General features: G+C 42.2%; 1 protein-coding gene across 1 annotated transcript in view; it reads right to left on the bottom strand.

Annotated features, from left to right (window-relative positions):
* Rab3-GEF (Rab3 GDP-GTP exchange factor) overlaps positions 1–16,213 on the bottom strand; it is a 182,100-nt gene that overhangs the window by 101,394 nt on the left and 64,493 nt on the right. Inside the window, exons 17-20 of the mRNA XM_080269717.1 lie at positions 9,902–10,098; positions 8,502–8,696; positions 6,244–6,447; positions 5,009–5,131 (exon numbers count right to left, since the gene is read on the bottom strand). Coding sequence (XP_080125843.1) covers positions 5,009–5,131; positions 6,244–6,447; positions 8,502–8,696; positions 9,902–10,098 — 719 coding nt within the window. The remainder of the gene's footprint in view (positions 1–5,008; positions 5,132–6,243; positions 6,448–8,501; positions 8,697–9,901; positions 10,099–16,213) is intronic.

The raw sequence follows: 16,213 nt of genomic DNA on the forward strand, positions 1-16,213 counted from the left end.
GATTAATCCAACCATCAAATTAATCCAACTCTCAAATTAATCCAGCTCTCAAATTAATCCAGCTCTCAAATTAATCCAGCTCTCAAATTAATCCAACTCTCAAATTAATCCAATTCTCAAATTAATCCAACTCTCAAATTAATCCAACTCTCAAATTAATCCAACTCTCAAATTAACCCAGCTCTCAAATTAATCCAACTCTCAAATTAATCCAACAAATTAATCCAACTCTCAAATTAATCCAACAAATTAATCCAACTCTCAAATTAATCCAACTCTCAAATTAATCCAACTCTCAAATTAATCCAGCTCTCAAATTAATCCAACTCTCAAATTAATCCAACTCTCAAATTAATCCAACTCTCAAATTAATCCAACTCTCAAATTAATCCAACAAATTAATCCAACTCTCAAATTAATCCAACAAATTAATCCAACTCTCAAATTAATCCAACAAATTAATCCAACTCTCAAATTAATCCAACAAATTAATCCAACTCTCCAATTAATCCAATTCTCAAATTAATCCAACTCTCAAATTAATCCAACTCTCAAATTAATCCAACAAATTAATCCAACTCTCCAATTAATCCAATTCTCAAATTAATCCAACTCTCAAATAGCCTGGGATTTCAGAGAGTAATTAATCCAGCTCTCAAATTAATCCAGCTCTCAAATTAATCCAACTCAAATTAATTCAACTCTCAAATTAATCCAACTCTCAAATTAATCCAATTCAAATTAATCCAACTCTCCAATTAATCCAATTCTCAAATTAATCCAACTCTCAAATTAATCCAGCCCTCAAATTAATCCAACTCTCAAATTAATCCAACTCTCAAATTAATCCAACCCTCAAATAAATCTATCTATCTATCTATCTATTGCCAGACGCCTCAATCCCGTTTGGGGTGGCCACAAACAAAACGCCTCCACGTCGCCCTGTCCCCCGCCATTTCACTCCCCTGCTCCCAACTCACACCCCCCTCTCTCATATACCTCTCCACCCCATCCCTCCATCTCATCCTCGGCCTCCCCCTCCCTCTTCCCCCCTCCACCTCACTCACATACACTCTCTTCGTCAGTCTTTCACCCTCCATCCTCTCCACATGGCCAAACCACCTCAGTGTGTTCCTCATAACGCTTCCTATCACATCCACATCCACACCACAACGCTCCTTTATATCCTCATTCGTCAGCCTGTCTCTCCATGTGACTCCACAGGCTCCTCTTAAATAACTCATTTCCACTGCTCTCACTCTTGACTTGTGTCCTTCCAACAACGTCCAAGCTTCACTTCCATACGTTAGAGTTGGTATCACAATACTGTCATATAGTAACTTTTTCACTTCCATGCTCACTTCCCTGTTTCTTATCACTGCTTTCAAGGAACCAGCAACCTTTCTTCCCTGCTGTACCCTTTCAAGCACTTCACCCTCCAAACCTCCATCCTTACTCATCACACTACCCAAGTACTTAAACGTACTCACATTTTCCAATTCCTCACCATCCAACCTCGCTGTACATTCACTGACTTCACCTCTCTCAAAGACCATCACTTTACTCTTCGCTACATTCACCCTTAGATTCCGTTTCTTACACACTCTCCCAAACTCATCCACCAAGCCTTGCAGCTCCCCTTCGTCTTCACTCAACAACACAGTATCATCTGCAAACAACAGTACAGGGAGTTTCCAAACACTTTCCTCTCTCACCAGGGCCACTCCAACATCCACTACCCTACCTTGTACCTCTTTTATTACCGTACCCCATCCATGTACAGATTGAACAACCATGGAGACATGACACATCCCTGTTTCAACCCAACTTCAAAGAGAAAAATTCACTTAGTTCACCATCTACACGCACTGCAGCCTTCGCACCATCATACATACTCTTCACAGCATTCAACAACTTCCCATCTACTCCATATATTCTTAATACTTTCCACAATCCTTGTCTATCCACCCTGTCATATGCTTTCTCCAAATCCATGAAAGCCGCATACAACTTCTTTCCCTTCTCTAGAAACTTTTCCACTAAAGATCTAAGAATGAATATCTGATCTACACAACCTCTTCCCTTCATAAAGCCTCCCTGTTCTTCTCCAACTAATTCCTCTGTTCTTTCTCTAACTTTGTCAATAAGTATCCTACCATACACTTTTCCTATCATACTAAGAAGACAAATGCCCCTATGATTACCACACACTTCTTTTTCCCCTTTCCCTTTGTACAAGGGAATAATTACACCTGACTTCCAATCCTCTGGGAACATCTTCCACATCCATTCTACTACTATCTCTCCCCCATGCTTCAGCATTTCACCACACACTCCATCAATTCCTGGGGCTTTCCCCAATTTAACTTTCTTCGTTGCTTCCACAACTTCTATCCTACTGATTTCTTCCTGTCTTCTCACCTCCCTCCTTCTCCCAGCCATTCCCCAGCCACTTATACTCGCATCACTTCCATCCTCTATGTTCAACAATTCCTTAAAGTGTTCTCTCCATCTGCTCACTTTTTCTCCCTTCTCCACTAGTAATCTACCATTTTTATCTTTCACTCCCCTACTAACTTCACTTCCACCCTGTCTTACTCTTTTCACCTCTTTCCAGAACATTTTCTTACAGTCCCTCCACTTTACACTCAAATTCCTTCCAAATTCCTCATCCACTCTCTTCTTACTCTCTCTTACTACTCTTTTCACCTCTCTCTTACTTTCCACATATAACTCTTTCTTCCGCCTCTCATCAACTTCTTCCACACCCCTATTTCTCATCCATTCATTGTATGCTTTCTTCTTTTGTGCCACAGCCTCTCTCACCTCTTCAGTCCACCACGCTGTTCCTTGCACCCCCCTCCGTCTTCTCTTCCTTCCACACACCACATCACATGCTGCACATATTTCTTCTGTAAATATCCTACACACACCTTCCATGTCTCCCATCTGCTTCAATTCATATTTGCCCAATCGTTCCTCCACTTCTCTCTTATATTCTGACTTTTTCTCATCCTCTTGTAACCTTTCTACTCTCCTTGCAACTACTCCTTCCTCTCGTCTTTCCCTTCTTCTATTCCTCCATCTTACTTGTATCCTAATTCTGGCCACCACCAAGTAGTGGTCAGAAAGTCCACTCCCCCAACCTCTATACACTCTTGCATCCTTTACACATCTTCGCATCCTTTCATCCACACACACATAATCAATCACTGCCTTCCTTTCATTCAGTTCACCACCCACCCTTCTCATCACTCGCCATGTATACCTGTGGATCATTTTATGCCTGAAGAGGGTATTGGCTATCACCAACCCCCTCCCAGCACAAATGTCCACTAACACACTGCCATTCTCATCTATCTCAGCAGGCACACCCCACTCACCAACTCTTCCATCCACCTTCACATTCCCTACTTTACCATTCATATCACCAATCAAAAACACTCTCTCATTCCTTTTAAACTTATCCATGAACACTTTCACATTTGTCCAGAACTCTTCTCTCACTCTTCTAGCACGATCTTGCATTGGCGCATACACACACACAATCACCCACATTTGTATTCCAACTTTCAACTTTACCCATACAATCCTTGACCCAACTGATCCATACTGTCTTATGCTCCTCTTCCATCTTTTACTCACAACTATACACACTCCTTCCTTTGCCCTCTCATTCTCACCTACTCCTGCACATATACCCCATCCATACTCCCATTCTCTCACACTTTCTCCTCTCCATTTTGTTTCAGTTATTCCACATACATCCACTTTCGCACCCTCAAGCACCTGGACAATCTCTCTCTCTTTCACCTCATCATTCGCTCCCCTTACATTCCATGTACCCATTATCAAGTCCTTTGTCCGGTCCTGGGTCGTCCAACTCTCAAATTAATCCAACTCTAAAATTAATCCAGCTATCAAATTAATCCAACTCTCAAATTAATTCAACTCTCAAATTAATCCAACTCTCAAATTAATCCAGCTCTCAAATTAATCCAACTCAAATTAATCCAACTCAAATTAATCCAGCTCAAATAGCCTGGGATTTTTTTCATTCATTATCATCATCAAATCCTACATTGCCCCATGAGGAGCGTAGGAGGCCGGGGCTAGGCAAGTTGGTGCTGACATTTAAGATGAGAGTGACCAGCCTCACTCATCCCTGAGTGGCATTACATGAGCAATAAACCCCAACCACCCCTTGGATATAAACCTGCACCGGCTCAATCCGATTGGAGCGCCTTAATTACCCACTAAACCACCAGGCGCCATAATTTGGTTATATGGTTACCACCCAGCACATCTATCTATCTGTCTATTACACATTCGCATCCAGCTGACCAACGGAATGCACGTGGGTTCGATCCGGGGTTGGGTAGAATAAAGAACAGATATTTTCCCTCTCGTCCCTGTAGTAGTAGTAGTGGTAGTAGTAGCGGTAGTAGCGGTGGTAGTAGTAGTAGTAGTAGTAGTGGTGGTGGTAGCAGTAGCAATAGTAATAGTAGTAGTAGTAGTAGTAGTAATAGTAGTAGTAGCAATAGTAATAGTAGTAGTGGTGGTAGTAGTAGTAGTAGTAGTAGTAGTAGTAGCAATAGTGGTAGTTGTAGTAGTAGTAGTAGCAATAGTCATAGTAGTAGTAGTAGCAGTAGTTGTAGTAGTATTAGTTGTAGTAGTAACAGCAATAGTAGTAGTAGTAGTAGTAACAGTAGTAGTAGCAGTAGTAGTAGTAGTAGTAATACCAGTAGTAATAGCAACAGTAGTTATAGTTATAGTTGTAGTAGTAGTAGTAGTAACAGAGGCACACTAACAATAGTAGTAGTAGTAGTAGTAGTAGTAGCGTAGTAAGCACAATTGTAGTAGTAATAGTGGTTGGATTACACACAAACAGCTTTCCTCACAGCACTATCCTCAGGGGGGGTGAGGATAGTGAGGCAAGGGGGTGAGGTGAGGTAGGCTATCAGAGGGTTTACTGCGATAGACAGACACTCACAAATAATAGATAAACGATAGATAAAACGATAGACAGCCCTACCTTATCCACCTGGTTCATCAGAGATCCTTCCTCCCCGCTGCTCTGTTTTACCACCTCCAGCCGCTCTGTAACTTGACTACGGAACTGTTCTGTAAGCTGTTGGGGTGGAATTGGGCTGTTAGAGGTACAGTAGAAGGCAAAAGTTAGTGTCCTCCTCTATCAATTGCCTTAATCCCGTCAGGGGTGGCCACAAACAAATCGCCTCCATGTCCCCCTGCCATTTCACTGCCCTGCTCCCAGCTCACACCCCCCTCCTCTCCCATATACCTCTCCACTCCATCCCTCCATCTCATCCTTGGCCTCCCCCTCCCTCTCTCCCCCTCCACCTCACTCACATACACTCTCCTCGTTAGTCTCTCACTCTCCATCCCTCCAGCTCACACCCCCCTCTCTCATATACCTCTCCACTCCATCCCTCCATCTCATCCTTGGCCTCCCCCTCCCTCTCCCCCCTCCACCTCACTCACATACTCTCCTCGTTAGTCTCTCACCCTCCATCCTCTCGTATTAGTAAATACATAATAATAATAATGATAATAATAATAATAATAATAATAATAATAATAATAATAATAATAATAATAATAATAATAATAATAATAATAATAATAATAATAAAAAGAATAATAATAATAATAATAACGTAATCAAATATGGAGGATAATTTCTTGATTTTAAAAAATTAATTAAAATTTTAAATACAAATTGAGTGAATATCAAAATGGCCATGACCTTAACTCCATCCTATCAGTGACTCATTCTATTAATTCAGCTCAGGGATATGTTTTAGAATCGAAACCACTACCGTACTACTACTACTACTACTACTGCTACTACGACAACTACTACTACTACTACTACTACTACTACTATAATTATTATTATTATTATTATTATTATTATTATTATTACTACTACTACTACTACTACAATTACTCATTATTATTATTATTATTATTATTATTATTATTATTATTACTACTACTACTACTACTACTACTACTACTAGTACTACTACTACAATTACTCATTATTTTTATTATTATTATTATTATTATTATTATTATTATTATTACTACTACTACTACTACTACTACTACTATTACTACTACTATTTTTATTTTTATCATTACTACTACTACTGCTACTACTACTACTACCACCACTACTACTACTACAACAACACACTTAAAGTCACAATCCCTTACTTTATCCACCTGCTGTAGGAAGGACCCCTCTTGGGAGTTCTGCCGTTCTTTGATGAGTTCCTTGGCTGACGTGGTGAACTGGTCTAGGAGGGAGTTCTGGGAGCCTTGCCTGGTGGGAGCGCTACTTGATGTTCCTGAGGTGATACTTGAGGCGCGGGCGAGCATGCTACTTAAGGAATTCGGCTTCTGTGGCGTTGTACTGGCCTGGGGAACCAATTAATAGCAATAAGTAACAGTAAAGTAGCAGCAGTAGTGACCAAGTAGCAAAAAAGTAGCAATAATACTGATAATGTAGCAATAGTGGTGATAATGTAGCGATAAAGTAGCAATAGTAGTGATAAAGTAGCAAAATAGTAGCAATAGTAGTGATAAAGTAGCAATAGTGGTGATAAAGTGGCGATAAAGTAGCAATAGTAGTGATAAAGTAGCAATAGTAGTGATAAAGTAGCAAAAAAGTAGCAATAGTAGTGATAAAGTAGCAAAAAAGTAGCAATAGTAGTGATAAAGTAGCAATAGTAGTGATAAAGTAGCAAAAAAGTAGCAATAGTAGTGATAAAGTAGCAATAAAGTAGCAATAGTAGTGATAAAGTAACAATAGTAGTGATAAAGTAGCAATAGTAGTGATAAAGTAGCAATAGTAGTGATAAAGTAGCAAAAAATTACCAATAGTAGTGATAAAGTAGCAAAAAAGTAGCAATAGTAGTGATAAAGTAGCGATAGTAGTGATAAAGTAGCAAAAAGTAACCATATGTAGTGTGTGAGTGAGGTGGAGGGGGGGAGAGGGAGGGGGAGGCCAAGGATGAGATGGAGGGATGGAGTGGAGAGGTATATGAGAGAGGGGGGTGTGAGCTGGGGGGATGGAGAGTGAGAGACTGACGAGGAGAGTGTATGTGAGTGAGGTGGAGGCCAAGGATGAGATGGAGGGATGGGGTGGAGAGGTATATGAGAGAGGGGGGTGTGAGCTGGGAGCAGGGCAGTGAAATGGCGGGGGACAGGGTGACATGGAGGCGATTTTTTATGGCCACCCCTTACGGGATTAAGACGTCTGGCAATAGATAGATAGACAGATAGGTAGAAAGATAGATAGTTTTAGAATCCTGTGTAGGTGTGTAATTAATGTGTCTTCTGGGAGGAAAGATGGCACACCTTTACCTGTGTACATCTGATTAATTACTGACCAGGTAACCTAACATGAGTAGTAAAACCAATGTATTTAGATGGCATAGCAAAGGCGTCTATCTGTTTACCGCAAGAAGCCTTCATCCTGTAAGGGGTGGCCACAGACAAATCGCCTCCAAGTCGCCCTGTCCCCCACCATTTGGCTACAACGTATTTAGATGGCATAGCAAAGGCGTCTATCTGTTTATCGCCAGACGCCTTAATCCCGTAAGGGGTGGCCACAGACAAATCGCCTCCATGTCGCCCTGTCCCCCACCATTTGGCTCCCCTCCCCCCAGCTCACAACCCCTCTCTCTCATATACAAAGATGCAGACCACAAAGAAATCACCTCCATGTCGCCCTGTCCCCCACTATTTGTCTACCCTCCCCCTAGCTCACCCCCCCTCTCTCATATACAAAGATGCAGGCCACAAACAAATCGCCTCCATGTCGCCCTCTCTCTCTCCTCCCCAAATGACAGTCTCCCCTTCCTTCTCCCTCCTTCCCAAATGACTCACTCCCTTTGAAAATTTAAACAGTTGGAGTATAAAGACGTTTCAAATCAAAATTCCCGCCAAAACTAAGAACGAATTAACTCACTCCCTTTGAAAATGTACATACAGTGTTCCCTCAATAATCCAACAAAACAGAGCCATTGGTATGTACGGATATGGAGCGTGTACGGATATGGAGCGTGTACGGATATGGAGTGTGTACGGATATGGAGTGTGTACGGATATGGAGTGTGTACGGATATGGAGCGTGTGCGGATATGGAGCGAGTGCGGATATGGAGTGTGTACGGATATGGAGCGTTTATGGATATGGAGCGTGTATGCATATGGAACGTCCGGATAATCGAAGGGGTACTGCAGTTTGAAAATAGAGGCACTTCATATCAAAATTCCCGCCAAAACTAAGAATGAATTAACTCAGTCTCTTTGAAAATGTAAATAGTTCGAGTATGAAAACGTTTAATATTTAAATTCCCGCCAAAACTAAGAACCAATTGACTCACTCCCTTTGAAAATTTAAATAGCTGGAGTATAAAGACGTTTCATATCAAAATTCCCGCCAAAACTAAGAATGAATTGACTCACTCCCTTCGACAGTGTGCGGGGGCGTGGCGTGGTGGGTCGGTCACGCTCTGAAGACAGTGTGGTGACTGACACATCGCTGCTGACGGAGGGGGTGGGGCTGACGTGGGGCAGGGGCGACTGGTTGTTGCTGACGACTGTTTTGGGGGTAGTGGTGGCCGAGTCGCTCTCTGGCGTGAACACCTCATCGCTCTTCTCCTGGAAAAAGAATGGAAAATATGTTACAATGACTACTACTACTACTATTACTGCTATTTCTACTACTTCTACTGCTACTAATACTACTACTATTACTGCTACTACTACTACTATCTCTACGGTACTATTACTGCTACTACTACTACTATTACTACTACTACTACCACTACTACTACCACCACCACTAACTACTACTACCTACACAACCACCACCACTACTACTACTACTACTACTACCACTACTACTACTACCTACACCACTACCACCACTACTACTACTACTACTACTACCTACACCACTACCACCACTACTACTACTACTACTACTACCACCACCACCATCACTACTACTACCACCACCACCATTACTACTACTACCACCACTACCGCTACTACTACTACTACTACTACTTCTACTACCTACACCACCACCACTACCACTACTACTACTACTACTACTTCTACTACCTACACCACCACCACTACCACTACTACTACTACTACTACTTCTACTACCTACACCACCACCACTACCACTACTACTACTACTACTACTTCTACTACCTACACCACCACCATCACTACTACTTCTACTACCTACACCACCACCACCACCATTACTACTACTACTACTAACACCACCACCACTACTACTACTACTACTACTACCACCACTACTAGTACTACTACTACTCCTACTACTACTACTACTACTACCACCACCACCACCATCACTACTACCACCACCACCACCACCACCACTACTACTACTACTACTACTACTGCTGCTACTATCTACATCACCACCACCACCACCACCACCACTACTACTACTACTACTACTACTGCTGCTACTATCTACATCACCACCACCACCACCACCACCACTACTACTATTACTGCTAATACCTACATCACCACCACCACCACCACCACCACCACTACTACTACAACTACTACTACTGCTATAAACACTAGATACAGGAAATAAACTTTGAATTTGTCTGTTATCTTGTTTGGGATTTTTCTTGGAGGGAACAAATTTACGGGTTTCTGGCCTTGGGTTTCTTCTTTTTTACATTAAAGACAAAGGAGAGACCACAAAGAAAACAGGAGACCACTAAGACAAGAGGAGAGGCCATGAGGACCAGAGGACAAACTAAAAAGACAAAAAGGAGATACGAATACAAGATGACCGATGGTACCAGAGGCTCTGTGTGAAGCGACAGAGGGTGCAGGGGGGGCACAGCTGGCACAGGTGGCATAACCAGCTTGTTGGCGTTCTCGATGCTCAGTATTCCCTCGCCGGTCTCCTCATCCTCGTCCTCGTCTCGCTGGTCGGCCGAGGAGAGCGAGGAATGGGACGAGGACGTGGACAGTGACTCCGCCTGACTCAGCGCTGCTTGGGGAGGAGAGCGAGACAGATAGATTAACGAGTACTAGATAGATACTTTTTTTTTAATAACAGAACAAAATAAGAAAATACAGATGAATAAAAAAACTGATCTATACGCCAGATTACTGGTGTCCGCTGTTCATAAAATATCTGTAACAGTTAGACTTGAACAGCTGTGGGTTGAAGTCTGGCGGGAAACAACTCTGGGGAAGCGAGTTCCAGAAAGATGCAGTTCGTGGAATGAAAGAATTCTGATAGGCAGAAGTTCTGCAATATGGCTGAGTGACATTCCAGTCATGAGTGCTACCAGATGCCCGTGTAGCACAAGGGAAGGCATGGAGAGGTGGCACCATGGATGCAACTTTGTCTGAGCATTTGCCATAAAAATATCTGTAAAATAATGCAAGGGAGGCAACATTCCTTCTTACATGCAGGGGAGGTAGTGTATTTGTAATGGCAGGGTTAACCCCTTAATTGTGGGGCGTCACTTTCGTGACGCTCGGAAGCAAGGGATCATACCGCGGGGCATCACTTTTGTGATTCTGTGTTATTTTGAATTCGCCCAGACTTTCAAGTGGTGGCTTGTATCATCTATCAGTACTACCAATGTCCAGCTATACTCAGTTCTGCTGTCACCTGTACTCCCATCCACTGTTGACAGTTTAGCCATTTTTCCCCTCCTTACCTCCCCTCCATTACCCTCTCCTCCCGCCTGACCAGCTGCGCTGCTCCACACAAATCCTGGACGGATTTTTCCACTCATTTTATCCATTGAAATGTGCCCTATGGCCTATTCTTATACAAAATAATATATCAAAGAAAGAGAAAAGGTAATTGATACTGCCATACACCTGGAATGGGCTAATTATCACCTGGCAACACCTCACGTGCACTCGTTCGCTAATTTTCCCTGTTTATTTCCCCTTGAAATATGCCGTATGATCTGTTCTCGTAATAAAAATATATATAAGAAAGGAAGGGAGAAGCCTAAGTGATGTTTACATTCACCTGGAACTACCTGATTTACTATGTATTGACTAGATTTCCTGCCAATCATTTCATAGCGTATATATTAGCAGCTGTCACCACGCTGACACTGGCAGCCCTTCACTGCCCATATACGCCAGCGTTGCCAGGCGTACGATAATTATCATACAAATACAATAATTTGACCGTTTGTACGATGTACAATACCACCTGTACGATAATACGATAATTCAGGAATGGAGACGATAATGCTGTATTGTGTGATCTACTGAAATAAGACAGCCTCCATCCAGTGTTGACCATGGCTGCCAGTGATGAGAAAATAATTATCGATGTCTATACTCTTTAGAGATGCTTGAAGAGGACCAGGATTGCACTACTGATGAAGAATTTGATGCTGATGATGTGTGTAGTGAGTCAGTAGGTAGTGACAGTGATACTCTTACTGTATGTGAAGACAGTGATGATCCAGTTCTGTCCCAGATGTAACACAGGAATGCACAGTGTTATATCAGACACCATAAAAAGCTACACCTGTACAGTACCACCATTATACAAGCATATCCTCAACACTGCTTTCAAATATATGTAATTTTTTTGCATGTACAGTGGTTTTATACAAGATTTATATTTCATCATGTTTTTGGCCAGACTTGGTGATTTATATTTTTTGTGTGATTAGCCATTATCAGTTTTTAAATTTCTGTGTCATCACAAAATAGAGATTCTAAGCTTTCATATGATGTATAATTATCTACATTTTGTTTAATTATGAAAAATATATGTGTATGAGCCATTGCATCCATTGTTTATGTACGTATCCAGAATGAAAGGACCGTATGATATTACAGATGCAAGTATGATAATTTTGACTTATAGTAACGTTGCCTAGGCCACAGCATTCAGTTTACTGTCGTTTTCAAGGGGAGAGTACGTCCGATTCGCGCCTGTCCTTAGTCCCCTGCAAAGGACCCTGTGACCTCAACCCCTACTAAACCTCGTATGGGAAGGGGTAAAGGGATAAGTGACTCTGCTGTGGAACGTGAACTGACTAATGTATCAATGATAATGGTGGACAGTGACTACAAACTAACTGGCGACTAAAACAGTGCAATTGGAAATGTAAATAATGTGTAAACAGCAAGTGAAAGCAATGAATGTAAATATAAGTGAACAGTGGAAAATAGTTTTATAAGTTACTGCAAGTGACAGTGCCTAACACAGTGTAAATAAAATAGAAATGTAAATAATGTAAATAAAATAGAGAATGTAAATAGAAATGTAAATGAGTAGTATTATAAGAATACGAGTATATACCCTAGGAGTAATGAAAGTGAAAGTGAAAGCTACACTCTAGCGTGTATAAATACTTGGAGTATTGAAAGTAACAGATTAGCTCTCTACGCTAGTATACAGGACGAGAAAGGCAATGCCTGGAGTGAAAATAAACTACTAGTACTGAAAGAAACTTATAGATAAATATTGTATATATAAATAAGTGTAATAAAGTACTAGGAATATAAAGCGTGAGTGTGATTATAATAATAAATGACAGCTCCGCCTCAGAATACCATCGGGGAACCAGCACGGGGGGAAAGCTCGTATGTGCTCGTAATTTGCATTGCTTTCACAGTGTTTTGTGTGTGTGTGTGTGTGTGTGTGTGTGTGTGTGTGTGTATGGATTCCAAACTACTTGAAATTCATATAATAGTGTTTGTAGTGGTAATATCAGGCTGTGGTGACCATATTACGGGGTATCGGGAAGTGTAAAGTGGAGACTTCGTTACCCAACTTCAGAGGTCTCCACAAGTCCTGTGGTTGTCGACGAAGGCTCAACAAACATCCCAGGAGAAAGCTGAAGGTATGTGCCATAACCATATGTAATTATAATATTCTAGGACTAATAACTGATTTTTGGCAAATATTTTTAAAAAGTCAGTCGGAGCGCGATTATCCTCGCAGGATGCACACGGCACACTCGCGACATTCTAACAGCTTTGTTCTGAATTTCGTCTAGTTGTTTTAATGCAACCTCTCCACATCCATTCCACAAGGGTAAGAAATATTCAAGCCGAGAGCGCACATGACTCATAAATTACAGCTAACTGCTCGTCAGTGAAGAAGTTACGGACTCTGTACAATAATCCAAGCTTCTTTGAGGCGGTTTAGAAGACAGCTCCTGTGAGAAGAGTGGAGAAATTGCACGATAGTGAGAAAATGGCAGAGTATAAGAACATAGTGGAAGAAAGATTGGGAAGGTATGAGCTAGAGCAGATGGAAGGGGTGGAAGACGTATGTAAGATATTCACGGAAGAGATAGGCGCAGCGTGTGAGGCGGTTTGTGGAGTGAGGAGGAGATGCAAGGGTGTGCAAGGGACAGCATGGTGGAATGATGAGGTGAAACGAGCTGTGGAACAAAAGAAGAAGGCATATGGTGAATGGTTAGCGAGTAGAGGTAGGGGAGAAGATGAGAGAGAGAAGAGAGAGGTATATGTGAGCAGGAGAAGGGAGGTGAAGAGACTGGTGAAGGAGAGTAAAAAGAAAGTGGATGAAGAGTTTGGGAGGAATCTGAGTGTGAAATGGAGAGAGAGTAAGAAATTGTTTTGGAAGGAGGTAAAGAAAGTAAGGCAGTGTGAAAGGGGAAATAGTAGGGGAGTGAAAGATAGGAATAATAGATTGTTGGTGGAGAAGAGAGAGAAATTGAGGAGATGGAAGGAGCACTTTGAGGATTTGTTGAATGTAGAGAGTGAGAGCAGTGCGAGTATAAGTGGTTGGGGAATGGCTGGGAGAAGAAGAGATGAGAGGAGGGAGGAAGAGATCAGTAGGGCGGAAGTAGTGGAAGCGATGAAGAAGATCAAGTTGGGAAAGGCCCCAGGAATTGATGGAGTGTGTGGTGAAATGCTGAGGTATTGGGGTGAGATTGTTGTGGAGTGGATATGGAAGTTGTGTAGATTGGCTTGGGAAGAGGGAAGGGTTCCAGAAAGGTACATACAAAGGAAAAGGGGAGAGAAAAGTATGTGGTAACCATAGGGGTATTTGTCTTCTTAGTGTGACTGGAAAAATATATGGTAGAATACTCATTGATAGGGTTAGGCATATGACAGAGGAGCTAGTTGGAGAAGAACAAGGGGGATTTAGGAAGGGAAAAGGGTGTGTAGATCAGATATTTGTTCTAAGATGTTTAGTGGAGAAGTATCTAGAGAAGGGAAGGAAAGTGTATGCTGCCTTCATGGACTTGGAGAAAGCTTATGACAGAATAGATAGGCAAGGTATGTGGAAGGTATTAAGAATATATGGAGTGGAGGGGAAATTGTTGAGTGCTGTGAAGAGTATGTACGAGGGAGCTAGGGTTACGGTGCGAGTGGATGGTGAGCTGAGTGAGTTCTTTGATCTCAATGTGGGACTGAAACAGGGGTGTGTAATGTCTCCATGGCTGTTTAATATTATACATGGATGGGGTTGTAAAGGAGGTGCAAGGTAGGGCAGTGGATGTGGGGGTGGCTCTAATGAATGAGGGTGAGATTTGGAAGATTCCGGTGTTGCTGTTTGCTGATGATACAGTACTGTTGAGTGAAGATGAATGAGAGCTGCAAGGTTTGGTAGATGAATTTGGGACAGTGTGTAGGAGGAGGAATCTGAAAGTTAATGTAAACAAAAGTAAAGTTACGGTGTTTGAGAGGAATGAAGTCACAGAGTGTGCAGTGAGGTTGGATGGTGAGGATATGGAGAATGTGAGTGCATTCAAGTACTTGGGTAGTGTGATGAGTAAGGATGGAACTTTGGGGGATGAAGTGCATGAAAGGGTACAGCAGGGAAGGAAGGTTGTTGGTTCACTGAAAGCAGTGATGAGAAATAGGGAGGTGAGTATGGAAGTTAAGAAGTCACTGCATGATGGTATTGTGATCCCTACACTGACGTATGGAAGCGAGGCGTGGACCTTGCAAGAGGGGAACAAGTCAAGAGTGAGAGCAGTGGAAATGAGTTACTTGAGAGGAGCATGTGGAGTGACGTGGAGGGACAGGTTGACGAATGAAGAAGTGAAGGAACGTTGTGGGGTGGATGTGGATGTGGTTGAGAAGATTAGGAGAAATACACTGAGGTGGTTTGGACATGTGGAGAGAATGGAGAATGAAAGACTGACTAAGAGGGTGTATATGGGTGAGGTGGAGGGAGGGAGAGGGAGGAGTAGACCGAGCATGAGGTGGAGGGATGGAGTTGAGAGGTATATGAGGGAGGGGGGAGTGAGTTGGGGGGAGGGTAGTCAAATGGTGGGTGACAGAGCGACTTGGAGGCGTTTTGTCTGTGGCCACCCTTTGCGGGATTAGGGCGTCGGGCTATAGATAGATAGATAGTTTTAGCAAGTGATCTGACATGAGAGGTCCAGCTGAAGGCACTGTTAAGTGAGACGCCAAGAATTTCAATACTTTTGGAGATGGGAATATTAGTAGCACTGAGGGTAATGTACGAATCTGGCAATTCCTGTCCATTAGTAAATTGTATATATTTAGTTTTACTAGCATTAAAAGAGACAAGGTTGTTTTGTCCCCATTCACTGATTGTAGATAGATCTTGATTTATGGAGATGGCTGTACTGAGTTGAGAGGTAGAGATATTAGACTTTGTGAATGGATGTCTGAGTGTGAATGAACTATGTAGTGTTGAGTCATCTGCATATAAAGTATATATATTTTTTTGTGTGTCCGACTCTGGGCACATGTTCGGGGCCTATTTCTTGGGGGCAGTCACCTATCCCAAGGCCCAGTAGTCCTACACCTCCACATGTCACCGCTTCGGCGCTAACACCCGCCATCCATACTGAATACATGCTAGGGCTGTTTCATACAGGACTGGCGTGAATGGGATTGTGGGTGACAGATAAGAGATCATTAATATGAACCAGGAATAGGGTTGGCACCAGAACTGATCCCTGCAGCACGCCGGCGAGTGGAAATTGAAATATACATCATCAACTTTTACTCTTATTTGCCTATCACTAAGATATGAGGAGAGCAAAGGAACAAAAGAAGTTAGTCCATAGCAAGGGAGTTTGGACGGTGGTGAAAGGTGCCACCCTGTCGAAACCTTTAGTAATATCAAAGGCTACTGCATATCCACCCCACATCTTCACTACCCC

Source organism: Coenobita brevimanus, chromosome 36 (genome assembly GCF_032717465.1).
Source record: "Coenobita brevimanus isolate Jiangsu-jjx chromosome 36, ASM3271746v2, whole genome shotgun sequence".
Lineage (NCBI taxonomy): Eukaryota > Metazoa > Arthropoda > Malacostraca > Decapoda > Coenobitidae > Coenobita > Coenobita brevimanus.